General features: G+C 54.8%; 1 protein-coding gene across 1 annotated transcript in view; it reads left to right on the top strand.

Moving 5' to 3' along the window:
• LOC135459035 (natural resistance-associated macrophage protein 2-like) overlaps positions 1 to 26,343 on the top strand; it is a 65,235-nt gene that overhangs the window by 32,130 nt on the left and 6,762 nt on the right. Inside the window, exons 7-15 of the mRNA XM_064734632.1 lie at positions 4,759 to 4,918; positions 5,920 to 6,075; positions 11,612 to 11,770; positions 12,611 to 12,697; positions 15,737 to 15,856; positions 16,848 to 16,997; positions 18,016 to 18,089; positions 19,192 to 19,345; positions 25,267 to 25,320. Coding sequence (XP_064590702.1) covers positions 4,759 to 4,918; positions 5,920 to 6,075; positions 11,612 to 11,770; positions 12,611 to 12,697; positions 15,737 to 15,856; positions 16,848 to 16,997; positions 18,016 to 18,089; positions 19,192 to 19,345; positions 25,267 to 25,320 — 1,114 coding nt within the window. The remainder of the gene's footprint in view (positions 1 to 4,758; positions 4,919 to 5,919; positions 6,076 to 11,611; positions 11,771 to 12,610; positions 12,698 to 15,736; positions 15,857 to 16,847; positions 16,998 to 18,015; positions 18,090 to 19,191; positions 19,346 to 25,266; positions 25,321 to 26,343) is intronic.

Here is a 26,343-nt window from a genome sequence, read left to right as displayed (position 1 = left end):
AGCAATATTTTAAATCTGGTGCAATATTTTAAATTTGCAGCAATATTTTTACATTTGCAGCAATATTTTCAATTTGATGCAGTATTTTACATTTGCAGCAATATTTTACATTTGCAGCAATATTTTAAATTTGGTGCAATATTTTAAATTTGCAGCAATATTTTTACATTTGCAGCAATATTTTAAATCTGGTGCAATATTTTAAATTTGCTGCAATATTTTTACATTTGCAGCAATATTTTTGCATTTGCAGCAATATTTTTACATTTGCAGCAATATTTTTGCATTTGCAGCAATATTTTAAATTTGGTGCAATATTTTAAATCTGGTGCAATATTTTAAATTTGCTGCAATATTTTACATTTGCAGGAATATTTTTACATTTGCAGCAATATTTTAAATTTGGTGCAATATTTTAAATTTGGTGCAATATTTTACATTTGCAGCAATATTTTAAATTTGCAGCAATATTTTAAATTTGCTGCAATATTTTAACCCCTGATGAAGAAGCAGCTCAGTAATTTGTGGCCAGCACGTGCCCAATCTCATTCTGAATATTTTGTTTTCCTGGAGCAGAGCGTTGCTCTGTCTCTTCATCACTCTCCTCCATTCTCACTCTTTTCTTTTTCTTCTTTGGGCAAAACATTTTTGGGCCAAAAATAGGAATCTCATGAATGCCAGGGTGTTTTTGTGTGGAAATTCAGCACAAATTCAGTGTTTTGGGGGGACGCCCGGGGACAGATCCCACAGGGAAGGGCTGGGGGTGGCACCAGGCCATGAGGGACCCCCAGGCCGGCAGCTGCACCCCAAAAAGGCCCCAAAGAGAATTGGGGATTGGGGGATTTGGGGATTGGGGGATTGGGGGATTTGGGGATTTGGGGATTGGGGGATTGGGGGATTTGGGGATTGGGGATTTGGGATTGGGATTGGGGATTGGGGATTTGGGGATTTGGGATTGGGGATTGGGGATTGGGGATTGGGGATTTGGGGATTTGGGGATTTGGGAATGGGGGATTGGAGATTGGGATTTGGGAATGGGGATTGGGGATTGGGGATTTGGGGATTGGGAATTGGGGATTGGGGATTGGGGGATTGGGGATTGGGGATTTGGGATTTGGGGATTGGGGATTGGGGATTGGGAATTGGGATTGGAATGGGAATGGGAATTGGGGACTGGGGATTGAGAATGGGGAATTGGGGATTTGGGATTGGGGATTATGGGATTGGGGATTGGAGGATTTGGGGATTTGGGGATTGGGGGATTGGGGATTTGGGGATTGGGGGATTGGGGATTGGGGATTGGGGTTTGGGGATTGGGGATTGGGGATTTGGGATTGGGGATTGGGGATTGGGGATTGGGGATTGGGGATTTGGGATTGGGGATTGGGGATTGGGGGTTGGGGATTGGGGGATTGGGGGATTGGGATGGGGATTGGGGATTGGGGATTTGGGATTGGGGATTGGGATTGGGGATTTGGGGATTGGGGATTTGGGGATTGGGGGATTGGGGGTTGGGGGGATTGGGGGATTTGGGGATTGGGGATTGGGGATTGGGGGGATTGGGGGATTTGGGGATTTGGGGATGGGGGATTTTGGGGATTGGGGATTTGGGGATTGGGGGATTTGGGTTGTGGATTGGGGATTGGGTGGGGATTTGGGGATTGGGGGATTTGGGTGGGATTGGGGATTTGGGGATTGGGGGATTGGGGATTGGGGGATTGGGGGATTTGGGGATTTGGGGATTTGGGGATTGGGGGATTTGGGGATTGGGGGATTGGGGGATTTGGGGATTTGGGGATTGGGGGATTTGGGGATTGGGGGATTGGGGGATTGGGGGATTTGGGGTTTGGGGATTGGGGGATTTGGGGATTGGGGGATTGGGGGATTGGGGGATTTGGGGATTGGGGGATTTGGGGATTGGGGGATTGGGGGATTGGGGGATTGGGGGATTTGGGGATTTGGGGATTGGGGGATTGGGGATTTGGGGATTTGGGGATTTGGGATTGGGGATTTGGGGATTGGGGATTTGGGGATTGGGGATTGGGGGATTGGGGATTTGGGGATTGGGGGATTGGGGGATTTGGGGTTTGGGGATTGGGGATTTGGGGATTGGGGGATTTGGGGATTGGGGGATTTGGGATTGGGGGATTGGGGATTGGGGATTTGGGGATTGGGGGATTGGGGGATTGGGGGATTGGGGATTGGGGGATTTGGGATTGGGGGATTGGGGATTGGGGATTTGGGGATTGGGGATTGGGGATTTGGGGATTGGGGGATTTGGGGATTGGGATTTGGGGATTGGGGATTGGGGGGTTTGGGGATTGGGGATTTGGGGATTGGGGGATTGGGGGATTTGGGGATTTGGGGATTGGGGATTTGGGGATTGGGGGATTGGGGATTGGGGATTGGGGGATTGGGGATTGGGGGATTGGGGGATTTGGGGATTGGGGATTGGGGGATTTGGGGATTGGGATTTGGGGATTGGGGATTTGGGGATTGGGGGATTGGGGGATTTGGGGATTGGGGGATTTGGGGATTGGGGGATTTGGGGATTGGGGGATTGGGGGATTGGGGATTGGGGATTGGGGGATTTGGGGATTGGGGATTGGGGATTGGGGATTTGGGATTGGGGATTGGGGGTTGGGGATTGGGGGATTGGGGATTGGGGATTTGGGGATTGGGGATTTGGGGATTGGGGGATTGGGGGATTGTGGGATTGGGGATTGGGGGATTTGGGATTTGGGGATTGGGGGTTGGGGATTTGGGGATTGGGGATTGGGGATTTGGGGATTTGGGGATGGGGGATTGGGGATTGGGGATGGGGGATTTGGGGATTGGGGATTGGGGGATTTGGGGATTTGGGGATGGGGATTGGGGTTGGGGATTTGGGGATTTGGGGATTTGGGGATTGGGGGATTGGGGGATTGGGGGATTGGGGGATTGGGGATTGGGGGATTGGGGGATTTGGGGATTGGGGGATTTGGGGATTGGGGGATTGGGGGATTTGGGGATTTGGGGATTGGGGGATTTGGGGATTGGGGGTTGGGGATTGGGATTGGTTTGGGGATTTGGGATTGGGATTTGGGAATTGGGATTTGGGGATTGGGGATTGGGGATTTTGGGGATTTGGGGATTTGGGGATTTGGGGATTGGGGATTTGGGGATTGGGGGATTTGGGATTGGGGATTGGGGATTGGGATTGGGGGATTGGGATTGGGATTGGGGATTGGGGGATTGGGATTGGGGGATTGGGGGATTGGGGATTGGGCGGGTATTGGGATTCGGGGGTGGGGATTGGGATTGGGTGGATTTGTTGAGATTGGCGGGATGGGGTTGGGGTTGGGGGATTGGGATTTGGGATTGGGATTGGGGGATTTGGGGATTGGGGATTGGGAATTGGGGATGGGATTGGGATGGGGGATTGGGTGGATTGGGATTGGATGGGATGGGATTTGGGATGGGGTTGGGGATTTGGTTTGATTGGAGGATTGGGATTGGGGGATTGGGATTGGGGGATTGGGGAGATTGGGTGAGGGGATTGGGTTGGGATTGATGGGATTGGGATTTGGGATTGGGATTGGGGATTGGATGGATGGGTTGGGATTGGGTTGGGGGATTTGGGATTGGATGGGATTTGGGGATTGGGATTTGGGATTGGTTGGATTGGGATTGTGGGGATTGGGGTTGGGGTTGTGGATTGGGATTGGGTGGGATTGGGTTGGGATTGGGAGATGGGGATTGGGATGGGATTGGGATTGGGGATGGGATTGGGATTGGGGATTGGGATTGGGGATTGGGTTGGTGGGATGGGATTGGGATTGGGATGGGGTTGGGATTTGGGATTGGAGATTTGGATTGGATTGGGATTGGGATTGGGATTGGGATTGGGGATTTGGGATTGGGATTGGGGATTGGGATTGGGGATTTGGGATTGGGATTGGAGGGTTGGATTGTTCGAGATTTGGGGTGGGGGTTGAGATTGGGATTGGTTGGGTTTCGATGAATGGGATGGGATGGGAGGATTGGGGATTGGGATTGGATTGGTGGGATTGGGATGGGGTGGTTTAGGATTGGTTTGGATTGGATTGGGATTGGGATGTGGATTGGGATGGTTTGGGATTGGGATGGGTGGAGTTTGGGATGGGTTGGGTTGGATTGGATTGGATTGGATGGGGGATTGGGATGGGATGGGTATTGGAGTGGGTTTGGGTTTGGGATTGGGATGGGTTTGAGATTAGGATTTGGATTGGGATTGGGGTTGGAATTGGGATGGGTTTGGAATTGGGATTGGAGTTGGGATTGGTTCGAGTTTGGGATTGGGATTGGTTTGGGATGGGATTGGGATTAGGTTTGAGGTTGGGATTGGGATGGGGTGAGTTTAGGATTGAGTTTGGGATTTGGATTGGGGTTGGGTTTGGGGTTGGGATTGGTTTGGGATTGGAATGGGATTGAGATTGGGATTGGGTTTGGTGTTGGGATTGGGGTGGGTTTGGGATGGGATTAGGATGGGTTTGAGATTAGGATTTGGATTGGGATTGGAATTGGGATGGGATTGGGGTTGGGATTGAGTTTGGGATTGAGATTGGGATGGGGTTGGGGTTGGGTTTCAGATTGAGATGGGATTGAGATTGGGATTGGGATGAGATTGGGTTTGGGGTGGGATTGGAATTGGAATTGGGATGGGTTTGGATTTAGGTTTGAGATTGAGATGGGGTTGGGGTTGGGATTGGGACGGGTTTGGGATTGAGATGGGATCAGGACGGGATTGGGGTTGGGATGGGATTGGGATTTTGTTTGGGATTGGGGTTGGGCTCTTCTCACCTTGGTGACAAAGGGACTTTTCCTTACAGGCCTGAGGAAACTCGAGGCGTTTTTTGGGCTCCTCATCACCATCATGGCCCTGACCTTTGGATATGAGGTACCCCCTCTCTGGAGCACCCCAAAACTGCCTGTTTCTGTTTCCTTGACCCCAAAACTCCTTTTTTCCCTATCCCTGACCCCAAAACTCCTTTTTTCCCTATCCCTGATCCCGAAGCTCTGTTTCTGTTTCCCTGACCCCAAAAATCCCTATTTCCATTTCCCTGACCCCAAAACTCCGTTTCTGTTTCCCCAACCCCAAAACTCCGTTACCCTGTGTCTGACCCCAAAACTCCCCATTTCCCTATCCCTGACCCCAAAACTCCCTATTTCCATTTCCCTGACCCCAAAACTGCCTGTTTCTGTTTCCCTGACCCCAAAACTCCCTGTTTCCCTGTCCCTGACCCCAAAACTCCGTTACTCTGTGTCTGACCCCAAAACTGCCTGTTTCTGTTTCCCTAACCCCAAAACTCTGTTTCCCTGTCCCTAAACCCAAAACTCTCTGCTTCTGTTTCCCTAACCCCAAAAATCCCTTTTTACTTGTGTTCAACCCCAAAACTCCCTGCTTCCCTATCCCTGACCCCAAAACTCCCTGTTACCCTGTGTCTGACCCCAAAACTGCCTGTTTCTGTTTCCCTGACCCCAAAACTCTGTGTTTCCCCATCCCTAACCCCAAAACTCCCTGTTTCTGTTTCCCTAACCCCAAAACCCTGCATTTTCCCCATCCCTAACCCCAAAACTCCCCATTTCCCTATCCCTGACCCCAAAACTGCCTGTTTCTGTTTCCCTGACCCCAAAACTCCATTACCCTGTGTCTGACCCCAAAACTCTGTATTTCCCCATCCCTAACCCCAAAACTCCCTGTTTCCCTATCCCTGACCCCAGAACTCCCTGTTACCCTGTGTCTGACCCCAAAACTGCCTGTTTCTGTTTCCCTGACCCCAAAACTCCCCATTTCCCCATACCTGACCCCAAAACTCCCTGTTTCTGTTTCCCCAACCCCAAAACCCCGCGTTTTCCCCACCCCTGACCCCAAAACTCCCCATGTTTCCCTGTGCCCAGTACATCACGGTGAAGCCCAACCAGCAGAAGCTGCTGCAGGGTCTGTTCATCCCCTACTGCCAGGACTGCGGCACCGCGCAGCTGGAGCAGGCCGTGGGCATCGTGGGCGCCGTCATCATGCCCCACAACATGTACCTGCACTCCGCCCTGGTCAAGGTGAGCGTGCCAGGGGCGCCCGCGGGCACCGGGGCACTGTGGGGCCAGGGCTTGGTGGGAAAAGGCAGGGGTGGGCTGAGGGAGCCTGCCCTGAAATGGGAAATGGAAATCCTTTCCCTCTGAATTATTATAAATCTGAAATGAAGGAGGTCTCAAGGCAAAAATATGGGAAGAGGAATAACAGATTGTCTTGGTTTGGAAAGCCAGGTGTGTGCTAAAGAAAGCAGGAGCCCCCTCTGAAATGGGAAATGGAAATCCTCTCCCTATAAATTGTTGTAAATTTGAAATTAAGGGGGTCTCAGGCAAAAATATGGGAGCAGGAAGAACAGTTTGCCTTGGTGTGAAAAGCCAGGTTTGGGCTGAGGAAGGCAGGAGCCTCCCCTGAAATGGAAAATGCAAACCCTCCCCTCATCTGAATTGCTATAAATTTTATATTAAAAGTGTGAGAGCAGGAATAACAGATTGTCTTGGTTTGGAAAGCCAGGTGTGTGCTAAAGAAGGCAGGAGCCACCCCTGAAATGGAAAATACAAACCCCTTCCCTCTGAATTACTATAAATTTTAAATTAAATTAAATTTAAATTAAGTTCTCTCAGGCAGAAATGTGGGAGCAGGAATGAGAGTTTTTATTGGTTTGGATATGAGGTACCCCCTCTCAGGTGTGTGCTGAGGAAGGCAGGAGCCATCCCTGAAATGCAGAATGTAAACCCTCCCCTCATCCAAATTGCTATAAATTTTATATTAAAAATGTGGGAGCAGGAATAACAGATTGTCTTGGTTTGGAAAGAGGTGTGTGCTAAAGAAAGCAGGAGCCCCCTCTGAAATGGAAAATGGAAATCCCTTCCCTCTGAATTATTATAAATCTGAAATGAAGGAGGTCTCAAGGCAAAAATATGGGAACAGGAAGAGCAGTTTGTCTTGGTTTGGAAAGCCAGGTGTGTGCTAAAGAAGGCAGGAGCCTGCCCTGAAATGGAGAATGTAAACCCTCCCCTCATCCAAATTGCTATAAATTTATATTAAAAATATGGGAGCAGGAATAACAGATTGTCTTGGTTTGGAAAGCCAGGTGTGTGCTAAGGAAGGCAGGAGCCACCCCTGAAATGGAAAATACAAACCCCTTCCCTCTGAATTACTGTAAATTTTAAATTAAGTTCTCTCAGGCAAAAATGTGGGAGCAGGAATGAGAGTTTGTCTTGGTTTGGAAAGCCAGGTGTGTGCTGAGGAAGGCAGGAGCCATCCCTGAAATGGAGAATGCAAACCCTCCCCTCATCCAAATTGCTATAAATTTTATATTAAAAATATGGGAGCAGGAATAACAGTTTGTCTTGGTTTGGAAAGAGGTGTGTGCTGAGGAAGGCAGGAGCCACCCCTGAAATGGAGAATGTAAACCCTCCCCTCATCCAAATTGCTATAAATTTTATATTAAAAATGTGGGAGCAGGAATAACAGATTGTCTTGGTTTGGAAAGAGGTGTGTGCTAAAGAAAGCAGGAGCCCCCTCTGAAATGGAGAATGTAACCCCCTCCCTATAAATGGTTGTAAATTTGAAATTAAGGGGGTCTCAGGCAAAAATGTGGGAGCAGGAATGAGAGTTTGTCTTGGTTTGGAAAGAGGTGTGTGCTGAGGAAGGCAGGAGCCACCCCTGAAATGCAGAATGTAAACCCTCCCCTCATCCAAATTGCTATAAATTTTATATTAAAAATGTGGGAGCAGGAAATAACAGTTTGTCTTGGTGTGAAAAGCCAGGTTTGGGCTGAGGAAGGCAGGAGCCATCCCTGAAATGGAGAATGTAAACCCCCCCCTCATCCAAATTGCTATAAATTTATATTAAAAATATGGGAGCAGGAAATAACAGTTTGGCTTGGTTTGGAAAGACAGGTGTGTGCTCAGGAGGGCAGGACCCACCCCTGAAATGGGAAATGTAAACCTTCTCCCTCTGAATTGTTGTAAATTTGAAATTAAGGAGGTCTCAAGGCAAAAATATGGGAGCAGGAAGAACAGTTTGCCTTGGTTTGGAAAGAGGTGTGTGCTGAGGAAGGCAGGAGCCACCTCTGAAATGGAGAAAGTAAACCCTCCCCTCATCCAAATTGCTATAAATTTTATATTAAAAATGTGGGAGCAGGAATAACAGTTTGCCTTGGTTTGGAAAGCCAGGTGTGTGCTGAGGAAGGCAGGAGCCACCCCTGAAATGGAAAATAAAAACCCCTTCCCTCTGAATTACTATAAATTTTAAATTAAGAGCTCTCAGGCAAAAATGTGGGAGCAGGAATGACAGTTTGCCTTGGTTTGGAAAGAGGTGTGTGCTGAGGAAGGCAGGAGCCACCTCTGAAATGGAGAATGCAAACCCTCCCCTCATCAGAATTGCTATAAATTTTATATTAAAAATGTGGGAGCAGGAATAACAGATTGTCTTGGTTTGGAAAGCCAGGTGTGTGCTAAAGAAGGCAGGAGCCATCCCTGAAATGGAAAATGCAAATCCTCCCCTCATCCAAATTGCTATAAATTTTATATTAAAAATGTGGGAGCAGGAATAACAGATTGTCTTGGTTTGGAAAGCCAGGTGTGTGCTAAAGAAAGTGGGAGCCCCCTCTGAAATGGGAAATGGAAATCCTCTCCCTCTGAATTATTATAAATCTGAAATGAAGGAGGTCTCAAGGCAAAAATATGGGAACAGGAAGAACAGTTTGTCTTGGTTTGGAAAGAGGTGTGTGCTAAGGAGGGCAGGACCCACCCCTGAAATGGGAAATGGAAATCCTTTCCCTATAAATGGTTGTAAATTTGAAATGAAGGGGGTCTCAGGCAAAAATGTGGGAGCAGGAATGAGAGTTTGTCTTGGTGTGAAAAGCCAGGTGTGTGCTGAGGAAAGCAGGAGCCTCCCCTGAAATGGAAAATGTAAACCCCCTCCTCATCTGAATTGCTATAAATTTATATTAAAAATATGGGAGCAGGAATTACAGTTTGGCTTGGTTTGGAAAGAGGTGTGTGCTAAAGAAAGCAGGAGCCCCCTCTGAAATGGGAAATGGAAATCCTCTCCCTCTGAATTATTATAAATCTGAAATGAAGGAGGTCTCAAGGCAAAAATAGGGGAGCAGGAATAACAGTTTGTCTTGGTTTGCAAAGTCAGGTGTGTGCTGAGGAAGGCAGGATCCTGCCCTGAAATGGAAAATAAAAACCCCTTCCCTCTGAATTGTTATAATTTGAAATTAAGGGGCTCTCAGGTGTGCTGGTGCTCACAGGGGTCCCAGGAGGAGGGAAGAGATGAGAATCTTGACTCCATGTTTCAGAAGGTTGATGTATTATTTTATGATATAGATTATATTTTATGATATAGATTATATTCAAAGAAAACGATCTATTAAACCATGCTAAAAGAACAAAAACAAAATTAAAAGAACCCACAAACAAACAAAAATAAAATAAACAATGCAGAGATACAACCCAACCCTGCCTTCTAAGGTGCCTGAGCTGTCTTGGGTGTGAAATGAATCTCCAAGAGTTTATAAGACCTAGCTTGAAGAGACCCTTATAGCAGTGGAATTTGGTTTTTTCCCCTCTTGCACCTAGCTATAAGGAGCTTTGGTTTTTGCCTTTTAATAAAACTTTTTTGTTTCCAACACCTCCACTGCTGATTTTCTGCCATCTAAGGTAGCTGAGCTCTTTTGGGTGTGAAATAAATCTCCAAAAGGCTGAGAGACCTGGCTTGAACCTTGTATAAGTGGAGTTCATTTTTTTCCCCTCTTGCACCTGGCTCAGATTTTCTCTATAAGGAGCTTCGTTATTTGGCATTTTCTTAAACCTTTTCTGTTTCCAACACCACCACAGAAGCCACCCAGCTGATTTTGTGCCTTTTAATGTATCTGAGCTATCTTGGGTGTGAAATAAATCTCCAAAAGCTTACAAGACGTGGTTGGAGGAGACCCTTATATCAGTGGAATTTGGTTTTTCCCCCTCTTGCACGTGGCTCAGGTTTTCTCTATAAAGAGCTTTGTTATTTTGCCTTTTATTAAAACTCTGCTGTTTCCAGCACCACCACAGAAGCCATTGTGCTGATTTTATCCATCTGAGCTATCTTGGGTGTGGAATAGATCTCCAAGAGTTTGAGACCTGGCTCAAGCAGACCCTTACAGCAGTGGAGTTTCTTTTTTCCCCTCTTGCTCTAACTCAGTTTTTCTCTATAAGGAGCTTTGTTATTTTGGCTTTTCTTAAAACTTTCCTGTTTCCAGCACTACCACAGAAGCCACCCAGCTGATTTTGTGCCTTTTAATGTATCTGAGCTATCTTGGGTGTGAAATAAATCCCCAAGAGTTTATGAGACCTGGCTGGAGGAGACCCTTACAGCAGTGGAGTTGGGTTATTTCCCCTCTTGCTCTAACACAGTTTTTCTGTATAAAGAGTTTTGTTATTTTGCCTTTTATTAAAACCTTTTTGTTTCTAACACCACCACAGAAGCCACCCAGCTGATTTTATGCCTTCTTAGGTAGTTAAGCTCTCTCAAATGTGATATAAATCTCCAAAATCTTATGAGACCTGGCTGGAGGAGACCCTTACATCAGTGGAGTTTGGGTTTTTTTCCATCTTGCCCAAACTCAGTTTTTCTCTAGAAACAGTTTTGTTATTTTGCCTTTTATTAAAACCTTTTTGTTTCCAACACCACCACAGAAGCCATCCTGCTGATTTTGTGCAGTCTAAGGTAGCTGAGCTACCTTGATCTCCAAGAGCTTGTGAGACCTGGCTGGAGAGCCAGGTGTCGCTGTCCCTGTCCCCTCCTCACGTCCCTGTCCCCTCCTCATGTCCTGTCCCTGTCCCCTCCTCACGTCCCTGTCCCCTCCTCCATCCCTGTCCCTGTCCCCTCCTCATGTCGCTGTCCCTGTCCCCTCCTCATGTCCCTGTCCCTGTCCCTGTCCCCTCCTCACATCCCTGTCCCTGTCCCCTCCTCATGTCCCTGTCCCTGTCCCCTCCTCACGTCCCTGTCCCTGTCCCCTCCTCACATCCCTGTCCCTGTCCCCTCCTCATGTCCTGTCCCTGTCCCCTCCTCATGTCCCTGTCCCCTCCTCATGTCCCTGTCCCTGTCCCCTCCTCATGTCCCTGTCCCCTCCTCATGTCCCTGTCCCTGTCCCTCCTCATGTCCCTGTCCCCTCCTCATGTCCTGTCCCTGTCCCCTCCTCATGTCCCTGTCCCCTCCTCCTGTCCCTGTCCCCTCCTCATGTCCCTGTCCCTGTCCCTTCATGTCCCTGTCCCTCCTCATGGTCACTGTCCCTGTCCCTGTCCCTGTCCCTCCTCACATCCCTGTCCCCTCCTCACGTCCCTGTCCCCTCCTCATGTCCTGTCCCTGTCCCCTCCTCACGTCCCTGTCCCCTCCTCATGTCACTGTCCCTGTCCCCTCCTCATGTCCTGTCCCTGTCCCCTCCTCATGTCCCTGTCCCCTCCTCACGTCCCTGTCCCCTCCTCATGTCCCTGTCCCCTCATGTCCTGTCCCTGTCCCCTCCTCACGTCCCTGTCCCTGTCCCTGTCCCCTCCTCACGTCCTGTCCCTGTCCCAGTCCCGGCAGGTGAACCGCGCCGACAAGAGGGAGGTCAGGGAGGCCAACAAGTATTTCTTCATCGAGTCCTGCATCGCGCTCTTCGTCTCCTTCATCATCAACATCTTCGTGGTCACCGTCTTCGCCGAGGCCTTCTTCGACAAGACCAACGCCAACGTGGTGGGTGGCACTGGGAGGGACTGGGACGGACTGGGAGGGAGTGGGAGGGACTGGGATGGATTGGGAGGGAGTGGGATGGACTGGCATGGATTGGGACAGACTGGGATGGACTGGCATGGACTGAGAGGGATGGGACAGACTGGGACGGACTGGCATGGATTGGCATGGACTGGGACAGACTGGGACGGACTGGGAGGGACTGGGATGGACTGGGATGGACTGGGATGGACTGGGAGGGACTGGGAGTGGGCTGAGATGGACTGGGACAGACTGGCATGGATTGGCATGGACTGGGAGGGACTGGGATGGACTGGGACAGACTGGGATGGACTGGGATGGATTGGGATGGACTGGGAGTGGGCTGAGATGGACTGGGACAGACTGGCATGGATTGGCATGGACTGGGAAGGACTGGGAGGGACTGGCATGAATTGGGATGGACTGGGAGGGACTGGCATGGACTGGGATGGATTGGCATGGACTGGGATGGACTGGGAGGGACTGGGATGGACTGGCATGGATTGGGATGGACTGGGAGGGACTGGCATGGACTGGGATGGATTAGCATGGACTGGGGTGGACTGGGACGGACTGGGATGGACTGGGAGCTGCTATGGGATAGACTGGCATGGATTGGGATGGATTGGCATGGATTGGGACAGACTGGCATGGACTGGCATGGATTGGCGTGGGTTTAGCAGCTGTGCGGAGGTGGCACTTGGGGACATGGTCAGTGGTGGCCTTGGCAGGGCTGAGATCGCTGCTGGCCCAGCGGTCCCAGGGGGTTTCCCGGGTTTCCATGCCAGCCCTGTCCCTCATGCCACCCCCTGTGCCCCTCAGAGCCAGGTCTGTGCCAACTCCAGCAGCCCCCACTCCTCGCTGTTCCCCAACAACACCGACGCCCTGGAGGTGGACATCTACAAAGGGGTGAGTGTCCCTGGGGACAGCCTGGGGACAGCCCTGGGACCCTGGGGACAGCCCTGGGACCCTGGGGACAGCCTGGGGACAGCCCTGGGGCCCTGGGGACAGCTTGGGGACAGCCTGGGACCCTGGGGGACAGATTGGGGACAGCCCTGGGGACAGCTTGGGGACAGCCCTGGGACCCTGGGGACAGCCCTGGGACCCTGGGGACAGCCTGGGGACAGCCCTGGGACCCTGGGGACAGCCTGGGGACAGCCCTGGGACCCTGGGGACAGCTTGGGGACAGCCCTGGGACCCTGGGGACAGCCTGGGGACAGCCCTGGGACCCTGGCTGGTGTCCCTGTGGGGCACAGTGACCCTGTACGGTGTCCCTAGGGTGGGGACAGCTTAGTGACCCTGCCTGGTGTCCCCATGGGGTGACACCATGTCCAGGACAGCCCAGTGACCCTGCCTGGTGTCCCTGGAGGGTGACACAATGGCCAGGACAGCCCTGGGACCCTGCCTGGTGTCCCCAGGGTGTCCCCAGTGACCCTGTCTGGTGTCCCCAGGGTGTCCCCAATGTCCCTGTCTGGTATCCCCAGGGTGTCCCTGTCTGGTGTCCCCAGGGTGTCCCCAGTGACCCTGCCTGGTGTCCCCAGGGTGTCCCATTCTGGTGTCCCCTGGTATCCCCAGTGACCCTGTCTGGTGTCCCCTGGTATCCCCAGTGTCCCTGCCTGGTGTCCCAGTGACCCTGCCTGGTGTCCCAGGGTGTCCCCAGTGTCCCCTTCTGGTGTCCCCAACGTCCCTGTCTGGTGTCCCAGGGTCTCCCATTCTGGTATCCCCTGGTGTCCCCAATGTCCCTGCCTGGTGTCCCCAGGGTGTCCCCAATGTCCCTGTCTGGTGTCCCCTGGTATCCCCAGTATCCCTGCCTGGTGTCCCCAGGGTGTCCCAGTGTCCCATTCTGGTGTCCCCAGGTATCCCCAGTTACCCTGTCTGATGTCCCCAGGGTGTCCCCAATGTCCCTGTCTGGTGTCCCCAACGTCCCTGCCTGGTGTCCCCAGGGTGTCCCCAATGTCCCTGTCTGGTGTCCCCCAGTGTCCCCTTCTGGTGTCCCTAGGGTGTCCCCAGTGTCCCCTTCTGGTGTCCCCAACGTCCCTGTCTGGTGTCCCAGGGTGTCCCATTCTGGTGTCCCCAGGGTGTCCCAGTGTCCCTGTCTGGTGTCCCCAGTGTCCCATTCTGGTGTCCCCTGGTGTCCCAGTGACCATGTCTGGTGTCCCTTGTGGGGCACAGTGTCCCCTTCTGGTGTCCCCAGTGTCCCTGTCTGGTGTCCCCTGGTGTCACAGTGTCCCATTCTGGTGTCCCCAGGGTGTCCCCAATGTCCCTGCCTGGTGTCCCCAGGGTGTCCCAGTGTCCCTGTCTGGTGTCCCCTGGTGTCCCAGTGACCATGTCTGGTGCCCCTTGTGGGGCACAGTGTCCCTGTCTGGTGTCCCCAGGGTGTCCCCAGTGTCCCTGTCTGGTGTCCCCAATGTCCCTGTTGGTGTCCCACTGACCCTGCCTGATGTCCCCAGGTATCCCCAGTTACCCTGTCTGATGTCCCCAGGGTGTCCCCAGTGTCCCATTCTGGTGTCCCCAGGGTGTCCCATTCTGGTGTCCCCAGGGTGTCCCAGTGTCCCTGTCTGGTGTCCCCTGGTATCCCCAGTGACCTTGTCTGGTGTCCCCAGGATGTCCCCAATGTCCCTGTCTGGTGTTCCCTAGGGGCACAGTGACCCTGTCTGGTGTCCCAGGGTGTCCCCAATGTCCCTGTCTGGTGTCCCTGGTGTCCCAGTGACCGTGTCTGGTGCCCCTTGGGGGGCACAGTGACCCTGTCTGGTGTCCCCAGGGTGTTCCCAGTGTCCCTGCCTGGTGTCCCAGTGACCCTACCTGGTGTCCCAGGGTGTCCTCAGTGTCCCCTTCTGGTGTCCCCAACGTCCCTGTCTGGTGTCTCAGGGTGTCCCATTCTGGTGTCCTCAGGATGTCCCAGTGTCCCTGTCTGGTGTCCCAAATGTCCCTGTCTGGTGTCTCAGGATGTCCCCAATGTCCCTGTCTGGTGTCCCCTGGTGTCCCCAGTGTCCCTGTCTGGTGTCCCCAGGTGTCCCCAATGTCCCATTCTGGTGTCCCCAGGGTGTCCCAGTGTCCCTGCCTGGTGTCCCCTGCAGCTCCTGCACCGGGAGCCCTGGCACCCTCACCGGGCTCCCCAAGGGCAGGGTGGGGCTGAGGAGCCCCCAGGTGTGATAAACCACACAGGGGCTCCCCGGATTTACTCCTGGGTGTAAGTGCCCCCCCCCGGGGTTCCCCGGTTTTACTCCTGGGTGTAAGTGCCCCCCCCAGGGGTTCCCTGGTTTTACTCCTGGGTGTAAGTGCCCCCCCCAGGGGTTCCCCGGTTTTACTCCTGGGTGTAAGTGCCCCCCCCGGGGTTCCCCAGTTTTACTCCTTGGTGTAAGTGCCCCCCCCAGGGGTTCCCCAGTTTTACTCCTGGGTGTAAGTGCCCCCCCCAGGGGTTCCCCGGTTTTACTCCTGCGTGTAAGTGTCCCCCCTGGGGTTCCCCGGTTTTACTCCTGGGTGTAAGTGCCCCCCCCCCGGGGTTCCCTGGTTTTACTCCTGGGTGTAAGTGCCCCCCCCAGGGGTTCCCTGGTTTTACTCCTGGGTGTAAGTGCCCCCCCCAGGGGTTCCCCGGTTTTACTCCTGGGTGTAAGTGCCCCCCCTGCCCCCCCCAGGGGTTCCCCGGTTTTACTCCTGGGTGTAAGTGCCCCCCCGGGGTTCCCTGGTTTTACTCCTGGGTGTAAGTGCCCCCCCCGGGGTTCCCTGGTTTTACTCCTGGGTGTAAGTGTCCCCCCTGGGGTTCCCCGGTTTTACTCCTGGGTGTAAGTGCCCCCCCCGGGGTTCCCCGGTTTTACTCCTGGGTGTAAGTGCCCCCCCCTGGGGTTCCCTGGTTTTACTCCTGGGTGTAAGTGCCCCCCCCAGGGGTTCCCCGGTTTTACTCCTGGGTGTAAGTGCCCCCCCCGGGCTGACAGAGCTCCCCCCCCGCAGGGCGTGGTCCTGGGCTGCTACTTCGGCCCGGCCGCGCTCTACATCTGGGCCATCGGCATCCTGGCGGCCGGGCAGAGCTCCACCATGACGGGCACCTACTCGGGCCAGTTCGTCATGGAGGTAACGCGCTACTCGCTCTTTACTCCTGCCTTACTCGCTCTGTATGCGCTCCTCGCTTCTTACTCCGTACTCACTCCTTACTCTGGGTTCCCTACTCCTTGCTCCTTGTCGTCCTTATTCGGTACTCCATAGTCCTTACTCACTCCTTACTCTGGGTTCCCTACTCCTTGCTCCTTGTCGTCCTTATTCGGTACTCCATAGTCCTTACTCACTCCTTACTCTGGGTTCCATGCTCCTTACTTCCTGTTGTCCTTATTCCTTACTCCATGCTCCCTACTCCCTCCTTAGGAGGTAACACAGCTCCTCCTCCCTCCTTACTCCCTCCTTCTCTCTGGGTCCTACTCCTTTGCCTCCCTGCACCTCTTCCTTCCCTTACCCATGCTCGTTCCTCCACTGCCATCCTTTGAAGGATCGCAGCTCCTCCTCCCTCCTTACTCACTCCTTACTCCCTCCTTGCTCCTCTGCAGGGGTTCCTGACCCTGCGCTGGTCCTGCACTACTCACACCCTACTCACTCCTTACTCCCTGGTTACTCCTCGCAGGGGCTCCTCAACCTGCGCTAGTCGCGCTTTGCGCGGGTGCTGCTCACACCTTACACCTTACTCACACCTTACTCTTTCCTTACTCCTCCCCAGGGGTTCCTGAATCTGTGCTGATCCTGCACTACTCACACCTTACTCATTCCTCACTCACACCTTGCTCACACCTTACTCCCACCTTACTCTCCCCCAGGGGTTCCTGAATCTGTGCTGGTCCTGTACTACTCACACCTTGCTCACAGTTTACTCACACCTTGCTCACTCCTTACTGACACCCTACTCACTCCTTGTTCACACTTTACTCACACCTTACTCCCTGGTTACTCTCCCCCAGGGGTTCCTGAACCTGCGCTGGTCGCGCTTTGCGCGGGTGCTGCTCACACCTTACTCTCACCTTACTCACACCTTACTCACACCTTACTCACACCTTACTCTCTCCTTACTCCTCCGCAGGGGTTCCTGAACCTGCGCTGGTCGCGCTTTGCGCGGGTGCTGCTCACGCGCTCCATCGCCATCACCCCCACGCTGTTCGTGGCCATCTTCCAGGACGTGGAGCACCTGACGGGCATGAACGACTTCCTCAACGTCCTCATGAGCCTGCAGGTGAGCAAACTTGGGGTTCAGGGGTTCCTCAACGTCCTCATGAGCCTCCAGGTGAGCAAACTTGGGGTTCAGGGGTTCTAGATGAGCAAACTTGGGGTTCCTCAATGTCCTCAGGAGCCTCCAGGTGAGCAAAGTTGGGGTTCCTGAGCCTCCAGGTGAGCGGGCTTGGGGTTCAGGAGTTCCAGGTGAGCAGGGTCAGGGCTCCTGAGCCTCCAGGTGAGCAGGGTTGGGAATCAGGAGCCTCAGGAACCTCCAGGTGAGCAGGGTCAGGGTTCAGGGTCTCCAGGTGAGCAAACTTGGGGTTCCTCAATGTCCTCAGGAGTCTCCAGGTGAGCAAAGTTGGGGTTCAGGGGTTCTAGATGAGCAAACTTGGGGTTCCTCAATGTCCTCAGGAGCCTCCAGGTGAGCGGGCTTGGGGTTCAGGAGTTCCAGGTGAGCAGGGTTGGGGTTCCTGAGCCTTCAGGTGAGCAGGGTCAGAGTTCCTCAACGTCCTCAGGAGCCTCCAGGTGAGCAGGGTCAGGGTTCAGGGGCTCCAGGTGAGCAGAGTTGGGGTTCCTGAGCCTTCAGGTGAACGGGAATTGGGGTTCATCAGCCTCAGGAGCTCCAGGTGAGCAGAGTTGGGGTTCAGGAGCTCCAGGTGAGCAGGGCCCATGGGTGGGCTGGGGTGGGTGCTGGGTTGGGTGTTGAGATGGATGTTGGGCTGGGTGTTGGGGTGTTGGGTGGGTGTCGGGGGTGTTGGGGTGTCAGGTGGGTGTCGGGTGGGTTGGGGTGTCAGGTGGGTGTTGGGTGGGTGTCGGGGTGGTTGTTGGTGTGTTGGTGGTGTTGGGTGTCGGTGGGTTCAGGTGGGTTGGTGTCAGGGCCGTTGGGTTTGGTGTCAGGTGGTGTCGGTGGTGTCGGTGGTTTGGGTGTCAGGTGGTGTCAGGTGCCGTTGGTGTTGTGGGTGTCGGGCGTTGGGTCCCCCCCCAGCCCGGCCCCAGCCGGCTCAGCTCCATCCCCTCCCTGCCCGCTCCGTTCCCAGCTCCCGTTCGCGCTGATCCCGGTGCTCACCTTCACCAGCCTGCCCAGCGTCATGCACGACTTCGCCAACGGCCTGTGAGTACCTGGGGGCTCACCTGGCACACCTGGGCACGCCTGGGCACACCTGGGCACACCTGCCACTCACCTGGGCATGCTTGGGCATTCCTGTCCCTCATCTGGGCACACCTGGGCACACCTGGGCACACCTGCCCCTCACCTGGGCACACCTGCCCCTCACCTGGGCATGCCTGGGCACACCTGCCCTTCACCTGGGCATGCTTGGGCATTCCTGTCCCTCACGCAGGCCCAGCTGGCTCACCATGGCCTCTCCCTCCCGCTCGTCCATGCCCTTCGGCTGATCCTGTCCCTATCAGCCAGCCTGCCAGCGTCTTGCACGACTTGCCAATGCCTGTCCTCCACCTGGGCACACCTGGGCATACCTGCCACTCACCTGGGCATGCTTGGGCATTCCTGTCCCTAATCTGAGCATACCTGGCACACCGCATGCTGGCCAGCGACATTCCTGGCACACCTAGGCACCCTGGGCATACCTGCCACTCCCTGCGCTGGGCATTCCTGTCCCTCACCTGGGCACTGCCTGGGCACACCTGGGCAATCTGTCCCTCACCTGGGCATACCTGCCACTCACACCTGGGCATTCCTGTCCCTCATCTGGCACACTGCCACTGGGCACACCTGGGCATGCCTTCCCTTCACCTGGGCACGCTTGGGCATTCCTGTCCCTATCTGAGCAACCCTGCACATGCTGGGACACCTGGGCACCTCCCCTTCACCTGGGCACACCCTGCTCCTTTATCTGGACACACTGGCACCCCTGCCTCTTCACTTGGGCACGCCTGGGCACACCTGCCCTTCACCTGAGCACACTTGGGCACGCCTGGGCACACCTGGACATGCCCTCCTCACACCTGGGCACACTTGGGCATGTCTCCCCCTCACCTGGGCACCCCTGGGCACCCCTGTCCTCACCTGGACACACCTGGCACACCTGGGCTCACCCTCCCCTCACCTGGACACACCTGAGCACACTTGCCCCTCACCTGGTGCATCCCTCACCTGGTCATTAGCTGCTTCCCCTCACCTGGCACCCTGGCATGCTGCCCTTCCCTTACCTGTGCCCCCCCGTGCCCCCTGCTGACCCCGGTGCCCCGTCCAGGTTCTGGCGCGTGGCCGGGGGGCTGCTGATCCTGCTCATCTGCAGCATCAACATGTACTTCGTGGTGGCGTACGTGATGGCGCTGCACAGCCTGGCGCTCTACATCGGGGCCGCCCTGCTCAGCCTCGTCTACCTGGCCTTCGTCGCCTACCTGGTGAGTCCCGGCCTGGGCACGGCCTGGGCACCCCCTGGGCACCCCCTGGGAACAACCTGGGAGCAACCTGGGCACCCCTGGGCTTCACCTGGGGACAGCTGGGAACAACCTGGGCTTCACCTGGGTGCCTTCTGGGCATTGCCTGGGCACCTCCTGGGTACCCCCTAGGCACCACCTGGGCACCACCTGGGAACAACCTGGGCACCCCTGGGCTTCACCTGGGTACCTTCTGGGGACAGCCTGGGCATGGCCTGGGCACCACCTGGGGACAGCCTGGGTACAGCTGGGTACACCTGGGCACCCCTGGGCACCACCTGGGCACATCTGGGAACAACCTGGGCACCCACTGGGCTTCATCTGGGCACCTCCTGGGTACCCCCTGGGCACCACCCAGGCACCGCCGGGGAACCACCTGGGCCCCCCCTGGGCACCACCAGGCACACCCTGGGCACCCACCTGGGGACAACCTGGGCATGGCCTGGGCACAGCTGGGTACACCTGGGCACCCCCTGGGCTTCAGCTGGGCACCCCTGGGAACCCCTGGGCACCCTCTGGGCACCTCCTGGGCACCGCCTGGGCACCACCTGTGTGTGACCCTTGGGACTGTCCCCATCTCACTCGGCTCTGTGTGTGATCCTTGGGACTGTCCCCTCATCTCCATGTCACTGTCACCTGTGTGTTACCCCTGGATTGTCCCCATCTCACTCAGCTCTGTGTGTGACACCTGGGATTGTCCCCTCATCTCCATGTCACTGTCACTTGTTTGTGACCCTTTTGAATGTCCCCTCATCTCCATGTCACTTTTGAGTGACTCCTGGGCTGTCCCCTCCTTCTCAGCTCTGTCACCTGTGTGTGACCCTTGGGACTGTCCCCTCCTCACTGACCTCTGTGTGTGACCCCTGGGACTGTCCCCTCCCTGCTCAGCTCCATGTCACTGTCACCTGTGTTACTCTTGGGACTGTCCCCTCATCTCCATGTCCCTTGTGTGTGACCCTTGGGACTGTCCCCTGCCTTCTCAGCTCTGTCATGTGTGTGTGACCCCTGGGATTGTCCCCTCCCCACTCAGTTCCATGTCACTGTCACCTGTGTGTGACACCTGGGACTGTCCCCTCATCTCCATGTCACCTTTGAGTGACTACTGGGTCTGTCCCCTCCCCTTCATCTCCATGTCACTGTCACCTGTGTGTGACCCCTGGATTGTCCCCATCTCACTCGGCTCTGTGTGTGACCCCTGGGACTGTCCCCTCATCTCCATCACCATGTCACCTCTGTGTGACCCTTTTGAATGTCCCCTCAGCTCATGTCACCTTTGAGTGACTCCTGGGTCTGTCCCCTCCCCTCTCAGCTCTGTCACCTGTGTGTGACCCTTGGGACTGTCCCCTCCCCACTCAGTTCCATGTCACTGTCACCTGTGTGTGACACCTGGGACTGTCCCCTCATCTCCATGTCACCTTTGAGTGACTACTGGTCTGGGTCTGTCCCCTCCCCACTCAGTTCCATGTCACTGTCACCTGTGTGTGACCCCTGCATTGTCCCCTCCTCACTCAGCTCTGTGTGTGACACCTGGCACTGTCCCCTTGTCTCCATGTCACCTGTGTGTGACACCTGGGATTGTCCCCTCATCTCCATGTCACTTTTGTGTGACTCCTGGGTCTGTCCCCTCCCCTCTCAGCTCTGTCACCTGTGTGTGACCCTTTGGACTGTCCCCATCTCACTCAGCTCTGTGTGTGACCCTTGGGACTGTCCCCTCATCTCCGTGTCACCTGTGTGTGACCCTTTTGAATGTCCCCTCAGCTCATGTCACCTTTGAGTGACTCCTGGGTCTGTCCCCTCCCCTCTCAGCTCTGTCACCTGTGTGTGACCTTTGGGACTGTCCCTTCCCTGCTCAGCTCTGTCACCTGTGTGTGACCCCTGGGATTGTCCCCTCCCCGCTCATCTCTATGTCACTGTCACCTGTGTGTGACCCTTGGGACTGTCCCCTCCCCACTCATCTCCATGTCACTGTCACCTGTGTGTGACCCTTTTGAATGTCCCCTCATCTCCATGTCACCTGTGTGTGACACCTGGGACTGTCCCCTCCTCACTCACCTCTGTCATGTGTGTGTGACCCTTGGGACTGTCCCCTCATCTCCATGTCACCTGTGTGTGACCCCTGGGATTGTCCCCTCCCCGCTCATCTCCATGTCACTGTCACCTGTGTGTGACCCCTGGATTGTCCCCATCTCACTCAGCTCTGTGTGTGACACCTGGCACTGTCCCCTCCTCTCCATGTCACTGTCACTTGTTTGTGACCCTTTTGAATGTCCCTCAGCTCCATGTCACTTTTGAGTGACTCCTGGGTCTGTCCCTTCCCTGCTCAGCTCTGTCACCTGTGTGTGACCCTTGGGACTGTCCCCTCATCTCCATCACCATGTCACCTCTGTGTGACCCCTGGATTGTCCCCATCTCACTCAGCTGTGTGTGTGACCCTTTTGAATGTCTCCTCATCTCCATGTCACCTCTGTGTGACACCTGGGATTGTCCCCTCAGCTCATGTCACCTTTGAGTGACTCCTGGGGCTGTCCCCTCCCCTCTTATCTCCATGTCACCTGTGTGTGACACCTGGGACTGTCCCCTCCTCACTCACCTCTGTCATGTGTGTGTGACCCTTGGGACTGTCCCCTCCCCACTCAGTTCCATGTCACTGTCACCTGTGTGTGACCTTTGGGACTGTCCCCATCTCACTCGGCTCTGTGTGTGACCCCTGGGACTGTCCCCTCATCTCCATGTCACTGTCACCTGTGTGTGACCCTTGGGACTGTCCCTTCCCTGCTCAGCTCTGTCATGTGTGTGTGACCCTTGGATTGTCCCCTCCCCACTCAGTTCCATGTCACTGTCACCTATGTGTGACACCTGGCACTGTCCCCTCCTCACTCACCTCTGTGTGTGACACCTGGCACTGTCCCCTGCCACCCTGCCCTTTGCCCTCAGCTCCTTGGGTGGCACCTCGGGGCTGATCCCTCTAATGCACCTTTTCATTTTTAATTAAACCCTCCCTTTTCATTTTGAATTCTTAGGGAATTTGGGGACTTTTCCCCATTTCTGAGAGGTTCAGACTCCCCAGAACTCCTGATCCCAAAGATTCCCCTCTAATGTATAACCCTCCCTTTTCATTTTTCATTCTTATGGAATTTAGGGGGTTTTCCCCATTTCTGAGGTGCTTGAGAGGTTCAGACTCCCCAAAATACCTGATACCAAAGATTCCCCTCTAATGTATAACCCTGCCCTTTAAATTTTAATTCTTATGGGATTTAGGGGTTTTTTTCCCATTTCTGAGGTGCTTGAGAGGTTCAGACTCCCTGATACCAAAGACTCCCCTCTAATGTACAACCCTCTCTTTAAATTTTTAATTCTTATGGAATTTGGGTTTTTTTCTTCCCCGCTGTTTCTGTCATCTCTCAATGTCTAATTTCCTTTATCAGACATTTTATTTCAACGTGAAATTTTCATTTATCAGCAAACCTAAAGTTTATTTATAAAAGCAATATATTTATATTTATTTTCCCATTCATCAATCAGTGCAATCCTTCCCATGGTTTCTTTCATCTCCCAGTTTTATCCCCCATCAGACCCAGAGCTGGTTTGGAAACACAAATCTGATATTTCTCTCAGTCCCTCCTGTGGTGGGTTCACAGGAGGAGGGAAGAGATGAGAATCTTGATTCCATGTCTCAAAAGGCTGATTTATTAATTTATGATATATATAAAAATATAAAATATTGTATTATATATAATTATTCTATATAAAAATGATATATTAAAACTATACTAAAAGAATAGAGAAAGGATTTCATCAGAAGGCATGAAAGGAAAGGAAAGGAAAGGAAAGGAAAGGAAAGGAAAGGAAAGGAAAGGAAAGGAAAGGAAAGGAAAGGAAAGGAAAGGAAAGGAAAGGAAAGGAAAGGAAAGGAAAGGAAAGGAAAGGAAAGGAAAGGAAAGGAAAGGAAAGGAAAGGAATAAAATAAAATAAAATAAAATAAAATAAAATAAAATCTTGTGACTGACCAGAGAGTCCAAGCCAGCTGACTGTGATTGGCCATTAATTAAAAACAATTAACATGAGCCAATCACAGATTCCCGTTGCATTCCACAGCAGCAGAGAATCAATGTTCGCATTTTGTTCCTGAGGCCTCTCAGGAGGAAAATCCTAAGGAAAGGAATTTTCATAAAATGTGTCTGTGACACCCCCCTGCTGTCCCCTCCTGTCCCTCCCGTCCCCTCCCGTCCCTGCTGTCCCTGACTGTCCCTCCTGTCCCTCGTGTCCCTCCTGTCTCTGACTGTCCCTGAGTGTCCCCTCCCGTCCCCTCCTGTCCCTGCTGTCCCTGCTGTCCCTGCTGTCCCTGAGTGTCCCCTCCTGTCCCTGCTGTCCCTGCTGTCCCTGCTGTCTCTGCTGTCCCTGCTGTTCCTCCTGTCCCTTCTGTCCCTGCTGTCCCTGCTGTTCCTCCTGTCCCGTCTCCTCATGTCCGTTCCTGTCCCTGCTGTCCCTCCTGTCCCCTCACTGTCCCCTCACTGTCCCCAGTGTCCCTGTTGTCCCTCACTGTCCCCTCCTGTCCCTGCTGTCCCTCCTGTCCCCTCACTGTCCCCTCCTGTCCCTGCTGTCCCCTCCTGTCCCTCCTGTCCCTGCTGTCCCTGCTGTCCCTGCTGTTCCTCCTGTCCCGTCTCCTCATGTCCCCGCTGTTCCCTCCTGCCCCCTGTCCGTTCCTGTCCGTTCCTGTCCCTGCTGTCCGTCACTGTCCCCTCGTGTCCCCTCCTGTCCCTCCCGACCCCTCCCGTCCCTCCTGTCCCTGACTGTCCCCTGCTGTCCTCTCCTGTCCCCTCACTGTCCCCAGTGTCCCTGCTGTCCCTCACTGTCCCCTCCTGTCCCTGCTGTCTCTGCTGTCCCCTCCGACCCCTCCCATCCCCTCCTGTCCCTGACTGTCCCTCACTGTCCCCTCCTGTCCCCTCCTGTCCGTTCCTGTCCCTCCTGTCCCTCCTGTCCCTGCTGTCCCTGCTGTCCCCTCCCGACCCCTCCCATCCCCTCCTGTCCCTGCTGTCCGTTCCTGTCCCTCGTGTCCCTCCTGTCTCTGACTGTCCCTGAGTGTCCCTCCTGTCCCTGCTGTCCCTGCTGTTCCTCCTGTCCCATCTCATGTCCCCGCTGTCCCCTCCTGCCCCCTGTCCGTTCCTGTCCCTGCTGTCCCTCACTGTCCCCTCGTGTCCCCTTCTGTCCCTCCCGACCCCTCCCGTCCCCTCCTGTCCGTTCCTGTCCCTGCTGTCCCCTCCTGCCCCCTCACTGTCCCCAGTGTCCCTGTTGTCCCTCACTGTCCCCTCCTGTCCCTCCTGTCCCTGCTGTCTCTGCTGTCCCCTCCCGACCCCTCCCATCCCCTCCTGTCCCCTCCTGTCCCCTCCTGTCCCTCCTGTCCCTCCTGTGCCTCGTGTCCCTCGTGTCCCTCCTGTCCCTGACTGTCCCTGAGTGTCCCTCCTGTCCCTGCTGTTCCTCCTGTCCTGTCTCCTCATGTCCCCGCTGTCCCCTCCTGCCTCCTCGTGTCCCCTCCTGTCCCCTCCTATCCCTCCTGTCCCTCCTGTCCCTGCTGTCCCCTCCTGTCCCTCACTATCCCCTTCTGTCCCTCCCGACCCCTCCCATCCCCGCTGTCCCCTCCTGCCCCCTCCTGTCCCTCCTGTCCCTCCTGTCCCCTCACTGTCCCCTCCTGTCCCTGCTATCTCTGCTGTCCCCTCCCAAGCCCTCCCATTCCCTCCTGTCCCCCCTGTCCCCTCCCGTCCCATCCCCTGCTGTCCCTGCTGTCCCCCGCTGTCCATTCCTGTCCCTCGTGTCCCTGCTGTCCCTCGTGTCCGTTCCTGTCCCTGCTGTCCGTTCCTGTCCCTGAGTGTCCCCTGGTGTCCCCGCAGAGCTGGCTGTGCCTGGTGGCCCTGGGCGCCTCCTTCCTGGCCTGTGGCAGCACGGTAAGCGTCACCCGGACCCTGCACCTGGAGCAGCCGCCCTGCCACCCCCCCAAGTAGCCAAAGCGGGGGGGCCTGGACCCCCAGAGCCACCCTGGGGACACGGACGGCGCCGCTTGGGGACATTGGGGGCATCGGGGACACGGCCGCGAGGACACGGAGCACACGGAGCCCTCGGGGCAGGGCTGGGCCTGCTGCACCCCAAAACCCACCTGGGGGGGACAGGAGCAACCTGGGTCACACCTGGGGGGACACACCTGGGTGGGGACACATCTGGGGGTGACACACCTGGGTGGGGACACATCTGGGGGTGACACACCTGGGTGGGGACACATCTGGGGGTGACACAGGAGCAACCTGAGCTACACCTGGGTGGGGACACACCTGGGGTGACACAGGGGACAGCCTGGGCCCCAGATGGGAGCCACACCTGGGGGGACACATCTGGGGGTGACAGGAGCAGCCTGGGTCACACCTGGGGGGGACACAACCAGCCTGAGCCCCCCCTGGATGGGACACAGGAGCAGCCTGAGCCCCCCCAGATGGGAGCCACACCTGGGGGGACACACCTGGGGGGGTGGGGACACACCTGGGGGGGACAGGAGCAGCCTGAGCCCCCCCTCATTGTCCCTGGACCCCCAAATTCCTCCTCGCAGAGCCCCTGACCCCCCCTGTAGCACAAACCCTGAACTCCAGGAACTCAATAAGCTAAAAAACCCCAAAATCCCCTTCTGGTGGCACTTGGGGACACTGCTGGCACTGGGCATGGGGTGGCACCACGGCTGGGCTGCCCCGGGCTGAGCAGATCTGGTACTTTCCACTGGTATTAATTATTTTATTAATTAATTCTGGTATCACTACTGGCTTTAAAACACTTCCCATTGCCATGAGGAAGGGAAAGCTGAAAACGAATTAATTAATCAATTATTTAATTAATTCTGGTATCACTACTGGCTTTTAAAACACTTCCCACTCCCATGAGGATGGGAAAACTGAGCATTAATTATTTAATTAATTAATTAATTC

Source organism: Zonotrichia leucophrys, chromosome 29 (genome assembly GCF_028769735.1).
Source record: "Zonotrichia leucophrys gambelii isolate GWCS_2022_RI chromosome 29, RI_Zleu_2.0, whole genome shotgun sequence".
NCBI lineage: Eukaryota > Metazoa > Chordata > Aves > Passeriformes > Passerellidae > Zonotrichia > Zonotrichia leucophrys.
The sequence above is the reverse complement of the archived record's forward strand: the minus strand, read 5'-3'. Positions and strand labels throughout refer to the sequence as shown.